At 28.7% G+C, this 26696-nt stretch overlaps 1 protein-coding gene across 5 annotated transcripts in view; it reads right to left on the minus strand.

Annotated features, from left to right (window-relative positions):
• Positions 1-1241: 1241 nt before the first annotated feature.
• The window catches only part of LOC107451048 (yemanuclein), a 51652-nt gene continuing 26197 nt past the window's right edge, over positions 1242-26696 (minus strand). Inside the window, exons 10-16 of one of the 5 annotated variants that reach the window (XM_016067019.4) lie at positions 21729-21848; positions 19758-19901; positions 18327-18368; positions 16741-18247; positions 11112-11553; positions 5669-5752; positions 1242-5095 (exon numbers count right to left, since the gene is read on the minus strand). In XM_016067019.4, coding sequence (XP_015922505.1) covers positions 5697-5752; positions 11112-11553; positions 16741-18247; positions 18327-18368; positions 19758-19901; positions 21729-21848 — 2311 coding nt within the window. In that variant the 3' untranslated portion in view covers positions 1242-5095; positions 5669-5696. Of the gene's footprint in view, positions 5096-5663; positions 5753-11111; positions 11554-16740; positions 18248-18326; positions 18369-19757; positions 19902-21728; positions 21849-26696 lie in introns of all 5 variants that reach the window. The other 4 variants (XM_071187682.1, XR_011638245.1, XM_016067021.4 and 1 more) reach the window with 4 other exon arrangements.

Genomic DNA, 26696 nt, shown 5'->3' on the forward strand with positions numbered 1-26696 from the left:
ATTAACTTAGAAAAAAACCTAGTAAAGGAACACTTCCTTCACTGGATTTTCATCGTTTGGTGATCCAGTGAATAAACACCCCCTTATCTCAGTACTTTATTATACTATGGTGCTTTAAAAAAATAAAACGTAACTTCAATAAATCTATTTTGAATTCTCTTTTTTACAGTGAGAAAAATAAGACTATTACATGCAATTAATTCCACTTCAAACATATAAATACAAATACTCACCTTATAATTTTTTTCAATGAAACAAGGTGTTGCAGAGATAATAACAAATTCAGAAATTTTTCCAGAGAATTCTATTTGACCAGGTAATCCAAAACATCGCTAGATGACTTCCTATTGTTTGGCAGTAAGCTATTGTTACCAATCAATCTGAAGAAAAACTTTCAAATTCTTATTTTTAATCAATATATATGAAATGTTCCTTCACTGGGTAGTGTTCCTTCACTGGTTGGTTTACCCTATATGAAATTTTATTGTTTATACATGAATTTATTTCTAACACACATATTTTTTCTCTTAATTTATTTTTATGAAATTAAGACTTCTAAATTATTAAAAATTTTAAATCAAAATTTCAAATTCTTGATGCTTTCAAACAATTTTGTTTTCTTTCAAAAATAAAACACAGCCTATAATTTTATTTTAAAAAAATTCTACTCAATTAAATAAAAAAAAATGGAAATAAAGTTATTGTTCTTTTGAGAATAGCTGAAAATGTCACCAATAAGTTTTAGGTAAAATAAATCACTTAAAACTGAGCTATTTTTCAGTCACTATCGAAATAAAATCCCTTGAAATAGAAAATTTGTTTTTGTTCCGATCATTCTTACTTTTAGGAGAAACTTTCTACCTAATCTCGGCTCTTTAAGATCAGTATTATCTTTATCTTCAGAAAATGAAATTAAATTACTTTAAGTTTAATCCTGTCATAGCACTAAAGCAGTATAAAAAATATAATTAAAAATGGCCGAAGAACGGCTAATTCTGAAAGCAGGGACATAACACTTATAAGAATGCATTTAATCAGCTTTTGTAAAAAAAAAAAAATGCTGTTTCATTCTTATTTTAGATGATAACTACACATTTATTATATAACTTGCTATTTCTTTACCTTATTTTGTATTTGAGAAGCAAATATAACACTATTCTAACAATTTTTAATAATATAAGGATTAATTATTTTAAATGTATTGCTTTTGTAAGACATTGAGAAAATACCAACACTTCATATACAGAAATTCACTTTAATTCAACAAATATAAACATGCCACATTACTTTAGTCATATTTTATTGAAATTTGTAATTTAACTTGCTATAAAAGTATTTGAAAAATGATACATTTGTCTCTTTTCAAGACTATATATTTTGATTTAGTTTACTTTGGAATTTTAGACAGATTGAAAAAATATTACGTTTTCAATAAGTTTTCTCCCACACAGGAAGCTCACATTCTGGATGAAAAACTGAGTATATATAATACAAATTGAAATGAGCAGCATCAGATAAAATTAAATTGATTGCCAACAATTAAAAATATACAATATGTAAACTATATCACAATACCAAAAAGTTTAGTTCGTACTGAACCGTACTATAATGGATTTGATTTAACCTAAAAAAATAACAATACTGATACTCTTTAAAAGAAATCAAATTAAAAAACTTAAAAATAAAAAAAGATGTCAATTTGACACATTAACTTAGAAAATATTAGCTTCAATATTTTTTTTTTTTTTAATTACAATGTTTAAACTATAATGGAAATCAAACTGAGAAAATGACTGACCAGATGTCAACCTCACACAAACTTTGTTTTTTAAATGTAAATTTCAAACTGTAAAAAAAATCAAATTAAAAGTTATTGATGATCAAACTCTGTTAATGTATTAGGATAAATGAACTATTTTCTAACTTAAAAATGCTTTATAATCAAAATTTTAAAAAAATAATTAGACATATTAGGCTTAACAAACCATTGCAAATATTATAGTTTAAACATTATAATAGAAAAAAATATGGTGAAAAATAAATCTTCAAATCAAAATAAAAAAGAACCAATAAAAATATATAGACAAATGAACTTTAAATAAAAATCAAATTCAATAACCAACAAAAATGATGTAGATTTTTAAAACTAAAATATATAAGGTCAACTACAGCATTTTTTTAAATAAAAAATCATATTAGGAAGCAAACAGAAAAGGTGTCAATATAATAGGGGTTAATACACCATCTTAAGTAAAAATGTTTGAACTTATAATAGAATACAAATAAAATAATGAAAGCGACGTCACGATGCCAATTTTTAAAATGCTTACAAATATAATAAAGAACCATAACTTGAAATTTAAACTTAAAATACAATAGAATGATAAACCATTTGCTGGCATAAGAATTATTAGGATTCTAGAAATCAAGTCAAATTAAGACAAACAAAATATATGCCAAAGAACAGAATAAAATATATATATATAATAAAGATATGGCCAACTTAACAGATAATTTTAGGTTGAATGAAACAATTACCCCTCCCCACAAAAATTGTTACAAGATTCTAGGACGGGTAGCAGCATCTGAATAGAGGAAATATAACAAACTTCAATTGCAATTAATGGTGGCAAAGTTGTAAACTACTTATAAGGAACTTTCAGACTACAGTCAAATGCCCAAATTTGGGTCAATTTCTAAGTTTAGACGTTAATTAACACAGCCTACATTTTGTTGAATTTTCTTTAGACATTTTGAAGAAAACTACTTAAGTTATATTGAATGTGCTTTCAATACAAAATGTTATCATTTACAAAAAATTGATGAAAAGTAAAAAGTTCTAAAGAAATTATTTAACCTGTTTCCCCTCTGAGGCAACATCATAAATTTGAATGATGAATAATTTAAGAAAACAATGCTAATAAATAATGATTCAATTTTATTTCTTACAAAAAAAAAAAATTCTGTTCATTCAATAATCATAAATAAAAATGATTCATATATATTTTTACTATATAAGCAGTTTTTTTTTTCTCATAATTTTTCAAATTTCATGGGTCAATAGCATTTTTAACAATACAACAGTTAAAAATAAATTTCACAAGTGCAAATTAATGTAATTTTTTTCTCTTTTTTACTATGATTCATTGGTAAACATTGATTCAATTATTTAAAAAAAAAATTTATTTCATAGATTATGATTTTCTAAAAAATAAGTCTTAGCTATTTTAATGCTTCATTTTTATATAAAAATTAAACTATTTCACATTCAATATTTACATCTAATTTAGCTTGGCTGTTGAAGCAAAGTTTAAAGCTACGAAAGACAGTATCCGCTGGGTTGAGCAAATGTAGACAATCTCAGTTGATTAAAGAGTTTTTAAAAAATATTAGTCTGGCAGGAAGAAAAGAAAAACCCAATGTGGGCATCTCAAGGTCACAGACTCAAGCCTTGGTTCAGGAGGGAGAGCAAGACTATTTTGTCTATCGACAGGTAAGATAACCTGATGTATGCTAAGATAATCCAAAATGGTATCTCTTGCATATTCAATGCATATGAGTAAATCAATGTGACCCGAGATATGTAAGAGTGTTCAAACAGAGGTAAATCTTATTATAGTACCTAAAAAGCATAACATTAAATTCAATGTCCTTAATGGGGAGTAAACATTAGACAAAGAAAATTGCTTTGACCTTTAAAATGTGTTTTGAAAATAAGAAATCACAGATTAACAATGGCAAATTAGTTATCAATTCACCATTCTTTTTGATGATCATGCAATTTTCTTCAAACAATCTACTCTTAAAATATTAGCGGAATGCCAGATGAGAAAATCACCAAATTATTCCAAACATGAGCACTTGACTGAATGTTAATTGATCCAGCATTATCATGAACAAAACTTAAAAAATACTTAAATCATTAAAGAAACATTAATTTTTCAGAATAGATAGCTTTTATTGCTTGTAACTACAGTTGCATAAAAACCTGTAACATCACATTTGTAAAATTTGATTTCAAAACAACATCAATGTTTCTTAAACAAAATAAATAAAAACAAAAATTTGTTATATTCTCTCAATAAGAAAAAAAAAAATTTATACAACACTCAGAGCTCTTTTTCTTAAACAGTCTGTTACCAAATCTTTACATTCATAAATCAAAACTTTTACATCAGCAACAGTTTTTAAACATTTACATTTGTAATAAAACATTCATACTAAGCAATTTTTGTCTACAATAGAGTAAGCATTATTTATGAAGCAAAAACCATTTCTCTCCTATCAGTTATTTCCTAAATAAATTTTGCTACTTGATAAAAAATATCATAGACAATGTTTCATTATTTTACGTAGTATTATTTTATTGAAATGCACCAGGAAACCAAAACCTTCATAGGTTTAAAAAAAAAAAGATTAACTTTTAAATATAAGCTAAAAAATACACATAAAAAGCACCAATGAGTTAAGTAATTTAAGATATGCTAAGGTCTATATTATAAAATAAAAAGATTTAATATTTTATAATTAACAATATTATCTAAAAATCTTATGAATATACAAAATGTGTTGAAAATTGACCACATTCTAAAATCATTTATACAGCTGTTAACTAGAGACGAACACTTGTTTGATTTGAAATGCTGCATATAAATAAACTTGGCTAGGTCAATATTGACTTAAATTTCAATGGAAGTTCACTAAAAACACACAGGAAGCAAAACAAGAATGAATGTACACTGTACAAATAACACTCATGTTGACAAAAATATGCCCCAAGACAGAATATACAGAAGGGGTTATTTATACTGTACATAATTATCACTCCAATTTACCATATTATGCACATACATTAAGGGCAGTTAAATTTACAAAGCTGCATTTACAAGGAAATTAATCACAGAAATCTCACTGCCACTCAAAACATACATAACTATATATACAAAATCAACTCCTCCATTAGCTTTATTTTCCTTTAATTCTTAAATGAAAACTTGTACAATGTGATGCTATGAAAATAAATAACAAACACCTAATCGGCACATTATGTAAGCAGATGGCACTTAATTAGTCCGTGGATTCACAGTTTTTGTTTCTGTAGAAGAAAAATAATTTTAATCAGTAAGCAAATAGACAATTAATATGTAAATTCAAAAGCTTTATAACTATAATTTTTGCATCTAAATGTGAAATGTGTCAAAATGCAATTTTAAAGCTTTAAAGGAACAGTGTAAAGCAATTTTACGGTAGCAAGACTAGAATGCCAAAGGTCACACACAATTGCTTCTCATACTTTCATAACATACCAATAAAAAGACCTCATAGTTATCAAGTAGAGGTGTGTGAATTGTGCTCCATCCAAGGCTGTACTTAGGGGTGAACAGACTATGAAAGCACCCAGGGTCATCAAAAATTCAAAGCTGGTTAATTTTATTACAAGTTTTTTTTTCCTCCCTTCCTTCACTTTTTTGTCACATTGAGTAAGAAAACGTTATTTATCTTATAGCTAATTGTTGTGGCATGTGTAAGCATAATAAACCTATCCACTTGGGGTTGCGAAGAATACATTGCTATTGTCACACACATCTACACTCATCCTGTTGTTTAGTTACTGCAAATGAATCTAGTTTCAAGAAAGACACTGAATATTATAGAAAAACAACCTTACTGATGCTATGTCAAATTTGGTGATTGCTCTAAAAATTCGTCTTACTGTTCCTGTACCATTGCTGCTGTACATTCATTTTCAAAACTGAAAAAAAACATATTTGATATCATCGATGACTAACAGACTGTTTTAAAAGACAATTTTACGGCGTAAAAAGCTAGAAAAATTATTACAATAATTAACATATCCACAGTTGAAAGTAATACTATAATTTTCATATTTGCTAAATCTTGGTTATATTTTTCTAATTCATTAGATATATTATTCATACGAGTTAATTTATATTTATAAATATGCTCAATGTTTTTTCAGTTAATATTCCTTAAAATCAGGAGTGAAATTTTTTAGATAACCATATCTGAATTCACATTTTGTCATAGAAATTAATATTTTAACTTTAAATTAGTGCCCATTTGTGAGGGCAATCTCTCAGATAATAACAAGATAAAAAGCAGGGTTGGCATGATTTAAAAATATTTTAATTAAAAAATTTATTGATTTAAAAATCACATGTTTGTTCTTTTTTAAATCAAATATTTACATAGAAAATATGATTTGTTTTTTCTATTTTTGTTCAAGAGTTAAAATATAGACAAACATGTAACTTTTAAATTATAATTTTTATTAATCTTTTATATTATTTTCATATCTTAATGTGCTCATACTAGTATGAAAAATAATTTGGTAATATTTCAATTATACCCATTTAATTTTATACATATTTATTTAAATACAAGTAATTTTAAATTTTATTAAATATGTAGTTAATGTATCTACTTGTAAATAAAGAATAGACTTGTTTTGCTAAGAAAAATTTATTTTTAAAACTGTTTTTTAATCTAAATTGATTTACTTACTTTGCATTTGGCAAATTTTGTTTTCTTATATAAAATGTTGAATTTGGTTTGATAAAAAGAAAACTTCTTTTATTCAGTAATTAGTTTGTAATAATTAAATACTAATCTTTTTATTATTAGCGGTATTAAGAATTTTAGATGCAGTATTGTAGTTATATAATATTAAGTATTATTTATCTATTTTATCTTTCTAGATCATTAAATGTGAAAAGAATTTAAAAATCATATTAATACAAAAAAATTCTAAGGTTTAATGCATATTTTTTAAAATAAAAAACGATCATCAATCCAGATAACATTGCCTCAATGTTTCGCCCAAGCCTGCTAAAACCCTGAACACACCCTTGGCTCCAGGCAAATGTGCCATAATTCAGAAAGTGCAACTTCACAATGTACACCTTCATAAATCTGACATTTTCACAAATAAGAGAAATGCACTAAGTTGCTGAAAACGGCTTGTTATAGTAAAAGCTATTACAACAAACCCGAAGATTGCATAAAAATCACTAAAGCTTCTAATTTAAGGGTACAAAGCAAAGAAAAACTGTGATATGTGTGTGTGAAAGATAAACTAGTTTTACTAACTGCTTATTAATTGGTTGAAATGTATGTCTAAAAATCAAGAATATATGTATTCTCAAGAAATGGGAGCAAAGAGTAGATAATTTTAATACCAGTTAAGTGTAAATGGAGAAAAGCAAAAATTACTTTTTGAATCCAAGAAATTATAACATCTTCATCAGAGAAAAGTGTAGAGTTGAAAATTGAAAATTAAGCCAATAATTCTTTTAAATTACAAAGGTTTTACCTCTGAAAGAATTTCAAAAAAGAAAATGGCATAGATAAATTAGAGGTCTCCCAAATGAAAACAATTACAATATTCCCCAAACTTTTTGAGTGAAGGGCCGCTTGAACAGCAGGCGTAAATGAAGGGCGCATACCCAAGTACTTATACAAGTCCACAGCAATTATGGTAACTTTCTTCCAACATCAGCCTTTTAGGCACTTAAATCTTTTTTATCACTCAACTGAGTAATATATTTGCTTAAAATAATATACTTTTAAACATTAAAATTCAGTAAAAACTGAAGAACACCAAACTAGACCTTATTTATAAAAAAATATTACCTTCTAGTCAAAAAAATAGATTAATTGAAGGGAAAGAAAAGGAAGAAAGAGAAATGCAAAAATTCTCAAATAAATTAAATATAATGTTATTACAACAAAAGTAAAAATTAAATAAGGTATTGAACAATTTCAAAGTAAATAATTTAATTAAAGAAATTTCATGTGGTTTAAAATTATTTAACACAAAACAAATGCATTATAACTTAAAATAAGATTTAGAATTTAATTAGCAATATATTTTCAAATTTAGGACATCTATATTTAGTAAAAGTTATAGGAATGTTAAACTTTAGATAGGTTTTTAAGCAATAAAAAATTAAATAAGTTTAAAACCAGTAAACAGTTAAAAACTCATTACACGACTTTTTTTTAAATTTGACAAGCTATTATATTGTATAAGATTGATTTTTTTTAATATCTAAAAAAAAAGAAGCAACAACTGCCAAAAAAACTTTTCATAATTAAGTTGGATTGATAATCAAATCAGCTCAAAGTGCATATAAAGTGATTATTAAAATGAGACATTTGATACTCATCAGGTGTAAAAATTATTTTAGTAAAAATATCAGAATTTTTGAAGCCATATGAAAAAGAACAGCAACAACTACCAAAAAAATTCTTAAAAAAAATTCCTTTATGTTTGCTATGAAATAGACATAAATAAATCCTAAATTTAAATGCTTGATTCAAGTATCTATATCATGTGTATTAAAAATAACAGGATTTTTACAACAAAGTAAAAAAGCATAGCAGTAACTACCAACAACATATATCACTTAGATTTGCAATAAAAACGGTACAATAAAATGCACATTCAAAGGTGCCATTCAAGAGTCATTATAACCATCAAGATTTTTAAAACCATGTGGCCATACACAGCAATAACTGCCAAGAAAATTATCGAAATATAACTTGAATAGATGATGAAATTAGCACAAATAAAATTATTATAAAAATGTGCGACTCGAAACTAGTGAGAAGTAATAATGATAACTGGTTTTTAAAATGTTGGTATTTCAATACCAGGATTTTGAAACCACATAGAAATCAGACAATGGCTGCATAAAAGATAATCATAAATTCAAGAGGATTATTAATGAAATGGACACGAATAAAGGATGTCAAAAAGTAAAAACTGTATTTTGAAATTTGTGTATCATAATAATGTATTAATAATGTGGAATTCTGGCAATTACTGATAAAAATGCAGTAGAAAAGTCACACAGTTTATGAAGAAATCTGTAGCAATTAACTCCAAAAACCCAATAGAATGATGGAATTTGAGAGCATTTAAAACTGATGACTCGAATGGATGAATCAAAATTGTACAACTTCATTTTTCAAAAAGAAAAATATAATTATAAATATCTTTAATGTCATTATATTCAGGTGCACCCCTAGTTTTCACTAGCATTTTAAACATAGATGAATTAGAGATCTCTTAAATGCCAAAATAAAAACACAAACCTTTGAAGATTTATAAAATTAACAAATATACATATAATTACAAAAATAAAGTTATTATATTGTCTTAAAATTCTGACAGCTATTTATTTATTATCAATTACTAGCAAATCAAAACTTTCAGTAAGTAATTGTTTTTCTTTGGCTGCCTATTATATTTATAACAAATTGTAGAATAGAGTGACTTCATTATTATAATAGAAATTTATATTTTGATTAGAAATGACCAATTACTTAAAACTGATACAATAAATTCAATTGATAAACAATTTATAACTATTGAAAAAATTATTGCTAACTTTTAACTTAAGATTCTTTTCATTTTAAAATTTTATATTAAATTGAAACACTACTTAACCTCTTAACTGACGCGGGAGTATATATATGCCTCGGCCAGATGATGCGTTAACTGCCGCAGGCGTATATATACGCTTTCCCGAAGTACGATGCTTTGCAATGCGCTGCTATAAATAGAACTGCGCCCCCGACTTGTGAATGCAGTAAAATGACCTTGAAAGTGTTTGCCAACGAAAGTGTTTGCAATGAATGTATTACCAATTTCGGAGAAGGGGGTAATGGGAAAGGGACGTGTTGGAAAAGTGATATCATAATATTTATTGCTTGTGCGTTTCTATTTGAGTAAGGTCGGGTTTATTCTTCTTTCGCTTTCGTTTCCCGTGTATATTCGTTGAGAATCTCGTTATCAATGCAATGAATGTGATGTTGGCTTATGATCCAACCATGTTTCAGGATTTATCATACAAGAGCTAAGTTTTAACATCTTTTATATTGTATTTTTATTCTTTAATTTAAGTTTCGTATTTTCTTTTTTCCTTTTTCTTCTCTTGTGAAAGTAAACTGTTCTTAAATTGCAAAGCGCACATCTTTTTTCCCCACCAAAACATTGTGTAACAAACCGCACTTGAGTGAAAAACTGTGGCACTGGGGAGTGAATCACGTAAAATTTACTCGGCAGGTAAGGGGTTAATTCTTATTTTAAGCTAATACTCATTTAAGAAATTAAAAATGTTTGAATTTAACAGAGTTCTCCCTAACAATATAAAAGGGCATGGTGCTTCCTCACAGAAAAGAGCTAGAGCACTCACTAAACAACGTAGAAATTTATCAAAAAGCGTAATATTGTGTAATAACTGAAATTCATTCTCAACAATTTTTAAAGTACATTTTTATACTATTTCAAGCATGTATTTCAAAAAGTAATTCTCACTTCTCTTCGAGCTAAGAGAAAAAATTTTAGTTTATAAAGAATAACTAAAAGCATGCTGAAAGACAATCACCAAGTGCACATTTTTTGAAAAAAAAAGTAAATTTAAAAAAAAAAAATGATTAATTGATAAACAACTTGAGAGTTTCTTTTACAGAAAATTAAGAGAAAACAAATTAAAAGAGCATTTTTTCAACAAAAAAATGCATTTATTTAAAATCACTTAAAAAATTCATTAATGTACCCCCAACTCGAGAATAATCCTAACTAAAAAAAAATTCGTAATAGTAATTACAATTTAACCTATAAATTTCACCAGTGTAGTTAAACAGTGAATAAATTTTCTTTTAAAATGGAATGTGAATAAAAAAGACAGATTTTTTTAAAGGATGGTGGCTTATTTTTACAAAATGGAATACAAGAGGGTGCATCAAAGGGCAGACAGGGTTGGCCTCCCTTTTAAAAACACTAAAGGAGAACACTGAATTTAAACATACTAAATTAAAGTTATTTCCAAGATTAATCAATACGTTTTTTAACACTTGCCAATATTTCCTTAATGATGAAAATTTTAAACCAAAAATAAAAATATAATTTAAAGTTAGTCTACTTCCTGAAAAACAAAGTTTAATTTCTTTCATCATTTCAATTATAGTTTTCTAATTACAGAAATAACTGAATGCAATAAAGCATGTTTATCTTAAAATGTAGTGTTAATGATGTATAGTTTAAAAATTGTGAGGCATGCAAGAAGTGGTGGTAAACTCACCTTGATTAGTAGTATATGTGCCTGCAGTAGAATTGGATGTAGTTGTAAGGTTTGATGGATCATAAGTATTACGCACAACAGCTTGATGGAGGTTAGAAGACACAGAATGACTGGACTGGTGTGTCGTGAATGGAGGTGTCACCAAATGAGAATATGTATTGGATGGTGATGAGGTTTTTACTGGATGACTAAGAGACATATGAGAAGGGCTTGCACGAAGTGGTAAAGGACTATGACTACGGTTGTAAGCAGAAGTGGCCTTTTCAATTTGTGACATAGAATGTGCAGGGACTGGGGACATAATAGCATGAGAATTAGTGTTATGATGATTTGGTGAGGTAGATTTACATGGATTTGAAATAGGTGGGGATGTGCTTGCCATGAAATGACTAAGAGAGGTAGATGGAGATTGAGATGAACTTGACTTCCAAGGACCTTGTATCTATAATAGAATATTCGTAGAATAAAAGTTAACAAGAGAGGGTGGTGAAAAAGAAAACCATATTATAGACAAAATAATTAGTTAATTTTATATAATTTTTATTTAATCACTAATTTTTTTGTATCACTGGTGGGGCACAATTTTGTCGCCTAGCTAGAAGCAATTTGCTAGTTAAAGAAAAATGTAGTAGTAAAAACCGCTAGTAATGGCTTATAGTCTAGGTTTTCATCATTTTTTCCGTACGCAATATTTTTAATACTTTGTTACTGTAACTCCTTAAGTTCAATTTGGAATAATCCCCTTTTGAAATGCTTAAATCGTAGCTATCCCATCGTTAATGTGCAGTTTTGTTTTTAATTGTATTCTAGGCAGTTACTTTTGAATTTGTTTCTTTTTTCTTATGGCTTTTCAAATTTTGATACGTTATCACAACATGCACATTTCAAATTTGAATAAATAGCATTGAGATTCGCGATGATTCACAAACAAATCCATGTCATTTTAAAATTATATTTTTTTCTCAACTTGTGGCTTTTTCGCCTGTTTTCATGTGATTTTTTAAATTCCAATATATTAAATATATTTTAACAAGAATGAAATTTCTGATTTGGGAAATCACTTTTTTAAAGAGCTCAGTTCATGGGGATTCCGTTGTAATTTCATTTCATTTTCTCGCCAGTTACTTTTTGTTTTTATGGCCTATTTACACCACAGTTCTGATATTTTTAATATGACGTTATTATAACAAGCAAATTTCAAATTTGAGCAATCACATTCAATGAGCTTAATTTTTAACGATGCAGTCTTAAATCAAATTCATTTTCTGTTATTTGGGCAATTATTAAATTTATCTTTCTTCGGTTATTTCAACAACACCATTAAAATTTTTATATATAAAACATATCACTTCCACCACCAAATTTTGAATCCCACAACTGAGTAAAAAAAGCTCCATTGAAATTCGCAATCTGAAAAGCGCTTGATTGAAATTCCCATGGTTATGTAGAATGCTTTTTCGGCAGTTATTACTATTTATTTTGACATGGTTTTTAAATTCTTAATGACTTTAATACAATGTTATTAAAATACAAAATTTTCAGAATGCGAGAAATTTGCACATTTCAAAACTGATTAATAGTATGCACAATTTAATTGCAGGTTTTGTCAATAAAAAATCTGAGAACCTGGAATATTATAGGTCTCTGAAGTACCACACCTTTTTATAACAAATACAATAGCATTTCCCGTAAATAGAGTTGCCAATTCATTTTCCAGTACTCTGCACCTTTAAGATTTTATAATGAACTCAAAATGGTAATTAATAATTCAGAGTATGATGAGAAGGCATGAAAACAATGCGGCAAAATTATTTTAGTTTGAAAAATTATAATTCACAACTAAATAATTTTTATTTTAAATTGATTATTTTAGTTTGAAAAATTATAATTCACAACTAAATAATTTTTATTTTAAATTGAGTTCTTTTTGAATGGGAGAGTTCTTACAAAAAATTCTTATTAAAACTTTAGGGGTCAAAAAGTTAAACTTTTAAGAGTGTGAACATTTTCAGAACTGTGCCATACTACGCTAAAATAATTCCTCCTTTTGTTCTTCCTTTAACATTATAATTATTTTAGCCAAAACTGCATCAATAATAAAAAATTTCCTGAAACTAAAATTTATAAACCTTGTATTTTGTCTCTGTAAAACTTTACAGCCTATTTTTAACAGTAACCATTCAATACAATAGCTACTTTTTAAAAAAAATAATAACCGTAGATGAACAGCCGACCCAATTTTGCAAGCCGGATACGGAATTCATATCGACCAGCCATCACGAAATTCGAAACTGGTTCACCTCATTGGAAGACAAAAACTATCCCCTGTACCATAATCAATATATCATAAATGCCGCTCCCAAGTTGCAATATGCCGCACAATAGTCATTTTGTCACATTTTCTGCATTGTGATATTGCTTTAAAAAATACTAGCATAAGCTCTAGTTCTGTTACTGGTATTTTTAGCACTAGCAGAATTTGCTTCTGATCTTAAAAGATAAAATTGTGCCCTGATCACTGGATTAAAACCTAAAAGGCTATTTTTTGTTAGGAACAGCATGTTATGGGTTAAATATTAGATACAATGTAACAGTGATTGCTACTAATAAAATCAGCTACTTTTTAAAATAAAATCTACAAGAACAGAATTATTATTATATCAAAACACAAAAACACATTAAGACCATATCATCTTTTAATAAAATCATTATAAAAAATTTTATAATATCATAATTAAAATTTTGGAGAGCATATATTTTAAAAAGGAAAAAAAAAATTTACTTTTTCAAGTCAGAAAATTTAGAATTTAATTCTTTCTCAAATTCTGAAAGATGTGCTACACAAATGTGTTTAACAAATTCCAGTTTCCAACCCACAAAAAAAAAAAAAACTACATAAGTGGAGCACACTTCATGGGAAAGTTGTACACTAGAGGTAAAAAAGATAAAACTGGAGAAGAGGGTAAAAGAATCCAAATGAAAACTGTTTATGAACTAGAAAGTTATTGAATGCCCCAATATTTCAAAAACCTATGAGTGTTTAATCAAAATGTCAAATGTAAACTAAAACAGTTTAAATTAAATTGTGCGTGTAGTAATTAGAAAAGATTTTAGTGTTTTGATTAAGTTAAATTTGGAAACCCTCTTTTAAGTTATGAATATACTAGTATATAAAATAAGCCATTTTATAAAATTAAATATCACCAGAATGAACTTGATTTTTTTAAGTAGTCGGTACTGAAAATATTTCAATCTTGTTAGTAAATTTTAAAAAAAACTTTCTTACTAAAATTTTGAAACAATTTTAGAATACTAATTAAAAAACTCTAGGAGTTGAGTTATTTCCTGTTTTAAAATTATTTTAACAATTTATTTTTATTTTATCTTAAAAAATTTTTTTGAATGCAGCAACCAATTATTTCAACTAGAAAGAAAAGTGGAATTTAAAAGAAAGTTGTGTTGAATGTATCTTTAAATGGCACAAAAAATCAAAGGTGGACATGTTGCACCATAAAGTTATGTCTAATAAATATAAAAGTAAGATCCATATTTAAGTGACCTTCTTTTACAGCTTTTTTTTAGTGGTGTAGGAACTACAATCTTTTGAAAAAGAATAAAGCATTTAAAACAACGTTATGAGTTTGTGGAAATTATTTAATCCTTCCAAATGCATTTAAAATACATTATGCCAGTCTACTATAACTGAGTAATCAATAAGAACAAAGTAGAGAGACTCCAGTGAAGAAAACAGAAAGGTCAATTTGGAGCCACAAAGCAGTATGTTCATGAGGGCAGACCAACTGGTTTCAAAAAGCAACTTACAAAATATAATGTTTTTGAAAAAAAAATTTATCAAAAATATACTGAAACATTTCATTTAAAAAAGTATAGAAGGAAATCAATGCAACAGAACAGTGGGGAAACAGATGTATAATTTAAGTCATGTAAGTGCATATTGTAATACAGTAGAGAACCAATTATCCGGGATGCTCGGGACCATCGCTATCCCGGATGTCTGAATTTCCCGGTTTTCTGGATCGACCAAAAAGTGTCGTTAATCGATGTTTTATCGAACCCGAATTTCAAGGAAAAAGTGTAATGCATAAAGTAAGAGAAAAAAGAAAGGTATTCCTAACTTTAAAAAGAAAAAGAAAATGGTAGAAAAATAACGTTTAAAAAAATAAAAAAAATTGCACGTTTAGACAAGAAAAACAAGATTAAAAAATATAAAATTCTCGTATTTATTTTTTAAAAATAATTACAATTCCTAAATTAACTAATATAAACAAAACCAATGGTTAAATAACGCAATATATTTCATACCTAATTATACAGAGGAAACGATAAAAGGAAAACTTATTAATCTAAATAAAAACACTTGAAAATTATCGAAACGATAGTTAAAAAAGGCACTAGCATAAATATTGAAATCCGGAACAAGGCAAGATCAACGGAATTTTAAAAAAAAAAAAAACCTAATGATAAAATTTATGAATAAAAAGAATTAATTTATTGAGTGCAAAATTTATCGTGAAAAGAAAAAAAAATCAAACATAGTGGAATCAGAAAAACAAAACTGCAATCTGCTTCATAAAATAATCCTATGTTTAAATTAATAAACAATTCTCCTTTTATTTATTTTTTTTTTTGTTGATAAAAACACGATATTTAATTACAGCAGATGTGATTCCACATCAATAAAAACTTGCAAATGATACCGCACTTGAATTTATTCATAAGAAAAAGATTTTATTTTTATTAATCGATGTCAAATAGATAAATATATTTTTTTCTTTCATCTTCTGTTCACTGATATGCATGCAATGCATTTTCCCCACCTGCCTCGTAAATTATACAGAAAACGAAATCAGCATGCCACACCCTTCAGCTTGATTGACGGTCTAAAGGAGAAAATAAAACATTCCTCCCTTCCCTGCCTTCAAGGTCACGGAGGAAATGACGTTTCTCTGGGTAAACGGGGGAAAAAATTCTCCCCTTCCTTATATTTTCCTCTACTCAACTTCAAGGATGAGTTCATTTCCGCTTTTTTTCATAATCGTTCTAGTTTAAAATGGCGGGAATACTGATCAAAATTTTTCCCGGTTATCTGGATACCGGATAAATGGTTCTCTACTGTATACACAACATGAGGATTTGAAAAATGACATGGAATAATGAACTGTTAAAAATGTGTTTTACAAAATAATGTGGATTCAGGGTTGCATAACCATTTAGATATGTATTTGGAAAGTAAATTTGCTTTGTAACATTGAATGGAAAATGGATTGATGGCACATTGATTTTTAAATCAATAGTTTGTAGGTTTTTTTTTAAAATTTTGCACTAAAATTCCACACATTTTTTCATTAGTATTCATGTTTCAATATTGCTTTTATTCTGATATATTCTGCATATTTCAAAGGGACAAATAGTGATCATTCTCAGTGACAATTATAAATTTAAAAAAAAAAAAACTGATCGTAGTAAATAAAAAATCTACACTGCATTGATATGTGAGGATTATAATACAGTAAATATATATATATGTCAAATTTAACTGTTCTCTCAAGTGTCAAACAGTGTGTATTTAAAGTTTATTAAAGATAGAGAATAGATTAATTTTACTTACCAACGACTGCCGTCGTTGAATTTCAGACGAAGTGACAATGTTGGAATGAGCTTGTGTGTTATGATTAGTTGTATCACTTTTTGATTCATGTATACTTCTTAGCCCCGGAGAAATATGTGATGTAGTTCTAGATGAATTGTGCTGTGAATGAGCTGAAGTCCGATGAGGAGAAGATGAATGTGCAGGTGGTGGAGTGGGTAATGAACTAACAGGAAATGGAAAACCTTTCATCCCTTCTAAAAGGGATGGACCTAAGCTTGCATCTAAAAAATGAGACCACTGATCACTAGTTTTATTACCACTTTGGCTATACTTGGATCGTTTTTTGTATGGAGCAGTAACAGTACCCTGAGATGAGATAGCTGAACTATACTTAGCAAGATCAAATGGTACTTTTTGAGTACTTTCCAAAGAAGTTCTTGGAGATGTGCTCGAAGGATAATCACTCAAATGTTCACTAATTAATCGGGAGGAAGCATTAGTCATGGCAATTGACGAAACTGCTGAATATTTGACACTTTTGGGATTATGCTTTTGAATAGGGGGGATATCAGTTTTTTCAAATGCTTCAGCAAACTGTCTAGAATGAGGAACAATGGAATCTTTTAATTTCAAATTAACAGCAGAAGAAATATCAGAATGATTCTTACTTTTGTTAATTGCATCACTAGATCTTTGTATACTTTGATTTTTAGCACTCATAAAAGATTCCACACTTGCAAGGTTTGGAAAGTTATGTCCACTATCCTGACTAGATTTCCTTGCATCAAAATTATATGGCTTTATATCTATTTTTTTAGGACTAGTATGAGTGTCACTGGAATATTTAGAAGGTAAAGAAGTACGTGATTCCTTTAAAACGGATGGGTTTGGTGAAATAACACTAGCAGATTTTGATGATGTATTGTCTGTATTTTGTGAACCTGCATAAGGAAAATCAGCTAAACTTGCACATATTATTCGAGCAAGCATATCTGATGCAAGAGACCCCTCTGCAAATGTGTTAAAGTCTGGCACTTTAGGAGAAAATGTAGTTTGTTTATTTTGTGTTAATTTTGAATGCTTATCACTTTTAGGTGTAGCAGGTTTTGATCCCAATAAACTATCTGAAATTGTATTTACATGATGTGGAGAAGGGGTCTTAGGAGGAAGTTCATATGTTACCTTACTTGTAGAGGCTACACTCTCATGGCTTTTCAAAACTGAATATTCATCAGTAATAACTGACTTTAAAGGAAATGCAAACAGCTTTGCGAGCTCAGCTGCCCTTTCTTCAGAAGACAGCACCTGATTAGATGACATAACATCAACATGTTCTCTTTTCTCTACGGCATTTTCAACTGATGATAATAAAGGCACACTTTTATCATGAACAGACTGTTCATAGTCAGATTCCTGAGTTATAACAGTATTGTTAAGGAGAGACACTGCAGGCTTCATAGTAAGCATTACAGGAGTCAATGGATTCAACTTTTTAGGGATCAGTATTTGTTTCTTTGGTCTATTCCTAAAGAAAATAATAAATTAAAAATTTGTTCCAATAAACTAATCTAATTGAAAAATATATAATGAGAAAAAATGCTTACGTTATAGAAAAATGAGCAGCTCTGCTTTCTCTGAATAGTATTCTATAATGACAAAAGCAATAACTTAATGAAAAAATTTTTAAAAAATTTTTAAACTGTTGGCTTAAAAAAAAATTAAGTAACAATAATATTATTTTCTAGAATCAACTATACAAAAGAATGCAAATATATCAAAAACAAAAAGCTACACAATTTTAATAAAATATTTCTTTAAATAAATTAAAGGCAGTGTATCTGCTAGACTTTGCTACACTTCCCCTTTGGAAACTGTGGGTCCTTAGGAATCAGGACTTCCGAATTTCTGAGTCTTTTTTTCACTATAGGAAAGTCCCTATTTAAAATGCAAATCTTTAAAGATATGCAAATATATATATTACAATTAGGAAAAATGTGATTATTAATTGACTCAGTTATAATAACTCAACTAAGAATTTAAACCAAAATTTCTATATCAATTCAACCCAACCCGAAATTACCGTATATTCCGGCGCATAACGCGCCCCGTCATATAACGCGCACCTGTATTCTAATTACTTTTTTTAAATTTTAAGATATACTCTTCGTATAACGGGCACGAAAATTTGGATTGTACATGTGCAATATCTCGTCTTTCAAGATGGTAAATAAAAAGTATTTTTCCCTATCTTTTTAAAAAATAAAAGAACTGAATTTGACATGTATGTGAGGGTAGAATTGAAAGAGCAATAATGTGATTCTGAATGGACAAAAATGGTGTTAAATTGTGGGTAAAAAACATCTGGCAAAACCGTCCCGGTTGCGATAGAAAACCACAAAGCCTTTTAGAGTGGGACATGTTTAGGTCCCACCTTACAGATAATACAAAAAAAAATTGTAATTATAATACAAAAAAATTTTAATAATTGTAATTGATAGCGGAAGACGAATATAATGAACTATTTATGTAATAACGAAAATCAATGAAGTATATAGGTAAAGGTATGTTATTTCTTTAAAATAAAAGTATTTTTCTATATTTAAATTTTTTTAATCCATAATTTTTTATATTCGCCGTAGATTCCAATGTTATTTTTTGTATTAAAAGTGCGCGTTATACACCGGAATATACGGTACTTCCCTTTTTCGTTCTGCTTTTAACACAGAAAAAAAAAATTAGCGTATGTTTGCCCATACAAGTTTGCTGTTGCACTATTTTTTTCTCCTCCTTCTATTTTTATTGAAGGAGAATTTTACATCCCAGAAACATGGGTACCTTTTCTTGTATCCCCTTTACCATTTTCTGTGAATTCAGAACACCGCAAAATCGCAAATAGCTCTAGTAAAATATTTTAATACTGCTTTAATTATAAAAATAACAAAATTTTAGCATATTAAAGTTCAAAGGAGCAAAATTTAAAAAAAGTATGAGGTTATTAATTTCATTTAAATTAAAAAAACAATCAAAACAATAACCTGGATTGCATCCAACCAGGTGGCCATAAATTTTTGACTTCAGCTTCTAGGAAGTGTTTTAAATACTCTTCTGCAGACTGAATTCTTGTCTTAGAGACTTCATAGCACTTCAGTTTAATACGAACAACGTCACACAAATACTTCCTACAATATGATAGGGCTAATTTAGTATTAGATAGAAAAAATTGGCAATCAGAAATTATCACAGAAAAATAAGTAAATTAAATGTTTCATTTCAGCAAATTTTTACTTCTTAGTTGTTTAAAAGAAATCATATCTCCAAGAAAGTCAACTTTTAGAAACTTTTCAGCAGGATATTTGCAAAATTATACAATCAAAAATACAAATTCAAAAAAAGAAATTTTTTAATTCCAGTTAAAATAATTCCTTAAAAAATAAAAACTAGTTTTAAAACTATTTAATAGCAAATCGCGTTGGTTTATTAACTAAAAATAGTGCTCTTGATGTATCACGACTGTTGGTTATATATTTACTTTGATGCTTTCAAATGAAAAGAAAGAATTCAGTTTATTTAACAATGAAGGATTACTGTTGCATTTCCATTATGCTAACTTTTTTATAAAAAAAATAAAATGGGATTTCCGTATAGATTAATAATAAAGGCTCCAAATATTTTAATTAAAATTTAAAAATATATATATCAAGCACTTTTTATGTTTTTAAGTTTCACTCACAGATTGCGATTCCTTTGGATAGGTACAAACATAAGCTAGGATTTATTAGTTTGAAATATTTATATTAATATGATGTGTTTAAGCAAGTGATATTTTAAGTTTATGATTCTAAATCCTTTTACTTAAAAAAGGTTATATTGTTCAATTTTATTTTTCTGTCTCTACACAGTATAAATGTTTTGATTTTATTTACTTAGTACTTTAGAGTTTTAGGAGAAATAGAACATTTATATGACATTTTAAATAATGAAGAGGTTTCAGTGCCAAATAATATAACACCTGAAACAGAAATTCAGCTTTCTAAAGTAATTCAGTAATCTCTTGAAGGCATAGGTAGAAAAAAGAAAATATATATGGGAAAAAAATCCCCAACTGCAACAAGAAAAATTAGAAGAAAAAAAAGCTTAGCTGAACAAAATGTGAAAAAAAAGCTGAGTAAAGAGAAGAAAAAAAATCTGTTAGTTAGAAAAATTGGTAAAATGTTACTACCGAAACTCAAAAATACAAGATGGAATTTAGAAACATAGTTTCTAAGACAAAGCTTCTTTTAACATTGGGAAGATTCTTTTAATGTAGGGAAAAAAATTCAAAGCAATGAAGTTTCTGATAAACATTCTGAAAAGTGATGCAAGCAATTTCAATAAATATTTATTATACTTTTAAGAGCAAATAGATTAATGCGATTTGGATTGATTTACAGTTAATGATGAAGTTATAAACATTACTTAAAAAGAAATTTGTTGGTTTATAGAAAGTAAGAGAAAATATATTTGAAATCAAAATACAACTTTGCATTTTGATACCACAAAGTATTTTCTGTTCTTATTCCAAAAACAATCTGTAATTATGTTAATTTATATTTCTAAATCAATATTTGAGGACTAGGCTTTTTTTTTCCTGTTTTACCTTTACACACTCATGTTCAGGTCTATGAACATCATTTATTTTATGTTTAAATAGCTCATTTATGCATTAGATCTGAAGAACTATAACAATGTTATTATTTGTATTAAGCTATAAAAGAATTTTTATTTTAAGAATTCAACTACAATTTTACATTCAACTAGGACACATGTTTCACAATATTATTTTATTGAAAATTTAATAAATTGCATTTCTTAAAAAAAATAGTAATTTTTAATAACAGTTTGTCACATAATTCATGTGACTAATTAGCATTACTGTGATGACATATACAACAAAACTGAAAAGTTATTAGATAAATACTTGCAAAATAAAGCAACATTTAGCAAAATTATAATTCAATTTTAGATACCTTATAGTATCATTCCATTCAAATCTTTTCTTTGGAAAATGTGAAGCTTTCTTATCACCTTCTTCTTGACTTTCCTCTCCATCTGTACCAATGGGAACATCAATTTTCTTATTTTCATCCCTAGGAGAGAAAAATTTTTATTAGTAATTAAGACTTTACTTAAGACAAACTTCCAAACACTTAACAAATTAAAGAAATAGAAATTGACATACCATGAATTTATGCTACCATAGAAAAAGTCAATATAAAAGGGCAAAAAAAACAGCTCTCATTTAAAATATTTCAAACACATCATTAAGCCACTTTGCTGCTTGACGCTATGTACTTTAGCTGACAGAGCTAAGCTGTGATTCTGACCAGCTAATTAAGTGTGAGACTTTCAGCACAGACACCACACTATTTCTCACTCTTTACAATCTCCCAATTAGTTACAAAAGAGAAGCAATAAATTAGATAATCGAAATCTGTTTTCTTATGGGGACTTAAACTTAACCAAACCTATCAAAAAAATATCAAATATTTTTTTATTCATTACGAATCAATGTCACAGGAACTAATGCTTTTCAAGTAATGAAAATACTTTAGTCTCCACTTTTTTTTTTGCAGTGTGACTTAAATTACTTTCCGAAAAAAAATTAGTGTAGTGTGTGATTGGATACAACAAAACACTAGTCTGTAGTGATTCCTTTCAAATACTTTTTACGGTAGTTCAGTTAAAGTAACAAGATTCAAAAGCAAACAAATCTGAAATTCAGATGGACAAGAATCACAAGAGAGGAACATAAAAGTAGAATAACATTATCAAAAATTAGCACTTCCATATTGCTATATACACTGGACAAAATGCCTTGACTGACTGAACGTGAAGTTTTCTCCTCTTACTGAAGAAAAGAAAATTTCCTTTTTTTCTGTCTGCATTCAAATTAGAGCAGTTTTTGACGCAAGTGGAAACACCTTAAAACCTAATCCTAACTTTTCACTCATTTATTTTAGGTTATTGGAAATTCAACATTATCACCAACCTTATTTTTGCCCATTCATTCTTTTTATAGAGGAAGGGAGAAATTTGGAAGAAAAGACTAGCTTCAACTTCCAACATATGAGTCTAATCTTCATTTTAAAACCACAAAGCCACTTAATTTAAAACCACTTTGTATAAAAGATAAACTAATAAAAATTTAAATTTTAAAAATAATTTACACAAAACTTTGCTACACCTAATAATAGCTAAACAATGAGATTTCCTGAATCAGTCATGTGCTGAAAATTTATAAAACACTCACTGATTGGGGAGTTGTCCAATCAGTGATAAAGGACTCACCATAACTTATATCCCATAAATGTAATTTTTCTAAGAATGGCATATGGCCTCATAAAATTCCCAAGCAAAAAGTAAAGTTAAGTGGCATAGTTTCATAAAACTTAGCCACTTACAGAAATAGAGAAGCGTAATAAAATTAAAAGTTCCAAGAAATTTTTTTAGAAGCAAGCTTTAAAGTATCACTCAGAGGAAAGAAAAAGCCACCAATTGTTCACAAGTCTCTTCTCTTCAGAAATGAAGAGTACTTTCACTACACCATGACAATAAGAAAATCTTTTGGAACTTTATTTCCCTGCATTGAAAATTATTAATAGAGCAAAATCTCTATCAGGGGTCTGTTTAGAAGAAACTTAGGTCCATTAAAATATTTCAAGAGGAGACCCTTCACAAAATATTTTATCTTTCAAATCAGACCCTTCACAAATTTGTTTATTTTCATTATTGTTTTGTTAATCGAATAAAACCTTCCCCATACTTGCCAACTTAAAAAAACTGCCATCAGTAAAACTTTTTCATGAAAAATTTAACGAAGACTATTCGAATTATTTAATAAGTAACAATACACCACAAATGAATAATAAATATATTAATTATAGAATCTATCACATGATTGAATGTTGATGAAGGGAGAAGCAAATTTTCATTAAATTTTTTAATTGCATTTGTTAGAAAATGTACAGAAATATCTAATCAACCATCCATTTATCATCTCAATTTCTATTACAATTATTTCAAATTCTATTACAATGATGCTACTTTTTAAAAAAATGTTATATGCAAAATAAAATAGTTCTTTAAGGGTTTTCCTCTAAATCAACAGCAAAAGAGGATGCTGAATTTAAAGAAGCTGAAGTAGCCTTCTTTGCTTTAATTAAAAAATCTTTTTCAAACACTTGTTCGTGACAGATTTTAGAAAATTTGGTTTTTAATATAAGCAGGCTTTCTAAAGTTTTATTAGACATAATTGTTCGCGATTCAGTACGGTTCTTTCTAACCAAACTAAAAATTCTCTCACATTCTGAATTTGAATGTGGTATGAGAAGAATTGACAATACAATGTTTCCCAATTTTTCATACTTAAACATGCCATCCGCACCTTTCATTTGACTTATCATTGACCACTGCACATCAATTGCTCTATCTGGAACAGTTATTTCACTCAAATCTTCCAACTGAAGTTGGCAAAACTGTTTCTGCAGTTCATCCATTGCTGTAAGCTTGGTTTCATTACTTTTTGTTTTTAAAAGGAAGGGAAACAAATTTACAAAATATCTCACACTTTCAAAACTGGAGTTTTCAATTTTATTCAAGTCAGCAACTTCAGCATGTTGGAGTACTTGATCATTTAAAGGGAATTTCTTAACAATATATTCACAGGCAGTTATGAAATATTTGATAACAGCTGAATAAAACAATGATTTTTCTTTTTCCGAAGAATTTGAAATCAAGTCCATTGCTGCGCTGCCTATAACTAAATTTTGCTGATCTTTATGGTTGAAAGAAGAATGAAAATTAACACATGTTAACTCTTTTCCTATAACCTCAGAAGGTTTAACAAATTTGGAAAAAAGTTCTTTTAACAGATCCAAAAGAAGAGCTCTTAGTCGATGAATTTGTAGGGAAGATGACTGCAAAATCACATTTACCTTTTCAAATGTAGGGATAACACTTAAAAGAAATAAACTGAAGCACTTATTTAAATTTGAAGATAAAAACATAAAAATTTTCTCTTCTTTGGATAAAGTTGAATCTTTTTTAGCTTTGTCTTTTAATCTGAATCACACTTTCTTGCTGTAAACTTTTCCTTTTTTTATCATTAGTTGGGTCCTGTTTATGTGTCAAAGGCTGTTTCATTATAGCACAAGTCTTAGTTTCCACTGCAGGTTTATCCTTTAATTTATCTACTCCTGTGCTGCTTTCTTTATCAACTACTTTTGGAATTTTGAAAAACGACAAAGTAGATGATACAGACACACTGCAAGTAGAAACTTCAGCTCTAAAATAACTCATAAGTGGATCTCACTGATTAACCAAGCGTGTAAGACTTTTCCCTAACGATAACCAGCGAGTTGACACATGTTTAAGCACTTTTTGTGCCTCTTTACCATACATTTCCTGAAATTTCTTAAGAGGGTCCTTACGATTAACACTCCCTTTTAAATGGTAAAAAATATCTACCAAAACTTCATCTATCCTAACGGGAAAAGTTGCAGCAGCTTTTTCAGAGGCAAGATGTATTAAATGGCAGCAGCAACCAATTGATATTATGTGCTCATTTTCTTTTTCTAAAAATGAAATCACACCATTTTTCTTTCCCTGCATAACAGAAGCATTATCTGCACTGAATGCTATACAATTTCTAAAAGGAATGTCATATTTAGCAAACACATTTAAAAGAAGAGAGCTTATATTTTCACCTGTGGAGTTTCCTTCCAAATTTGCGATTGCCAATAAAGTACTTTCAATGCGTTGAAGAGCCACGTTAAAATAACTCACCACAACTGGGTACAACTTATAATCAGTTTCGTGACTACCATCACATGCTGCAGTAAATGCTTGTTCTTGCAAATATTTAATAATTTCTGAAGTTCGATCCATAGCCATTTCATGGACAAGGGATGCAGTTTTGGTTTTAGCACATCCGTAACGTTTCGCAATTTCACTTTTCGGAAACATCTTTCGAAAAAGCGGACCCACATGGCTGGCGGCATTTAGAGGAACATTATGCTCAACTAAAAAAGAGGTCAACAATAACTCAGCACGCATTACTTCATCTTGGAGATTATCAGGTGGCTTAAAAAATAGTGCTTAGTCTTTGGTTATTTTCAGCGTTTTCAATGTTCTTGGCATGATTCGGTCCGGTCACGTGGCGATGTATATCATTTCAACCTCCGTGCGATATTAGAAAGTCCGAAAAACAAATCGTACAATAAGCATACTTTTTTCCTTTGTTGGATTTTTTTATGCCTGAAAACTCTGCAGTATAAGAATTCTTATACGATTGAAAATAAGTTTTCGTCGGTTTCATTTTTAACGCACACCACGTGATTACAAGCTACGTAGTAGTCGACAGTTCAGTACCGTTTTCGTTCGTTACTGAGGGAGGGAGGGAGAACGACGTTTGGATCGGCTAGTTCAGTGACGTAGTTGAAACGGGGAGTGCAATAATGACGGGAACAGCGCACTCACTAGAGACTGGAAGCAGCTAGGAGGGAGAAAAGGGGAAAAACCAATCAACTGGTTTACACGTGAACGTGTTGTTACTATGGTTACGAGGATAAGCCACTTACACGGGTGTGGTTACCGTGTTGCTTTGGAATAGATTGGAAAACTCATGTCATTTCTTCCGTTTTCCCCCTTTACAAATGGTTTTACTCTAGTTCCGCAGCAGCTGATAATCGCGGAATTTTGCCGATGCGCTAACCGTGCAACGTTAAAAACGGGGGATCCGTATAAATTTCAGGTTGAGCCGTAGGCCCGTAAAATTAGACGTAAATCCGTACATTTTACGGATAATCCGTAAAAGTTGGCAAGTATGCCTCCCCCCAGGGGGGGGGACGGTTCGAAACAAACTAAGTTTCCCCTAAGTTTAAATTCCAAATGCAGTATTCTAAGAAAATATTTCTAATTTTACAATCATGAGCGCA

This window comes from Parasteatoda tepidariorum, chromosome X1 (assembly GCF_043381705.1).
Source record: "Parasteatoda tepidariorum isolate YZ-2023 chromosome X1, CAS_Ptep_4.0, whole genome shotgun sequence".
Taxonomy (NCBI): domain Eukaryota; kingdom Metazoa; phylum Arthropoda; class Arachnida; order Araneae; family Theridiidae; genus Parasteatoda; species Parasteatoda tepidariorum.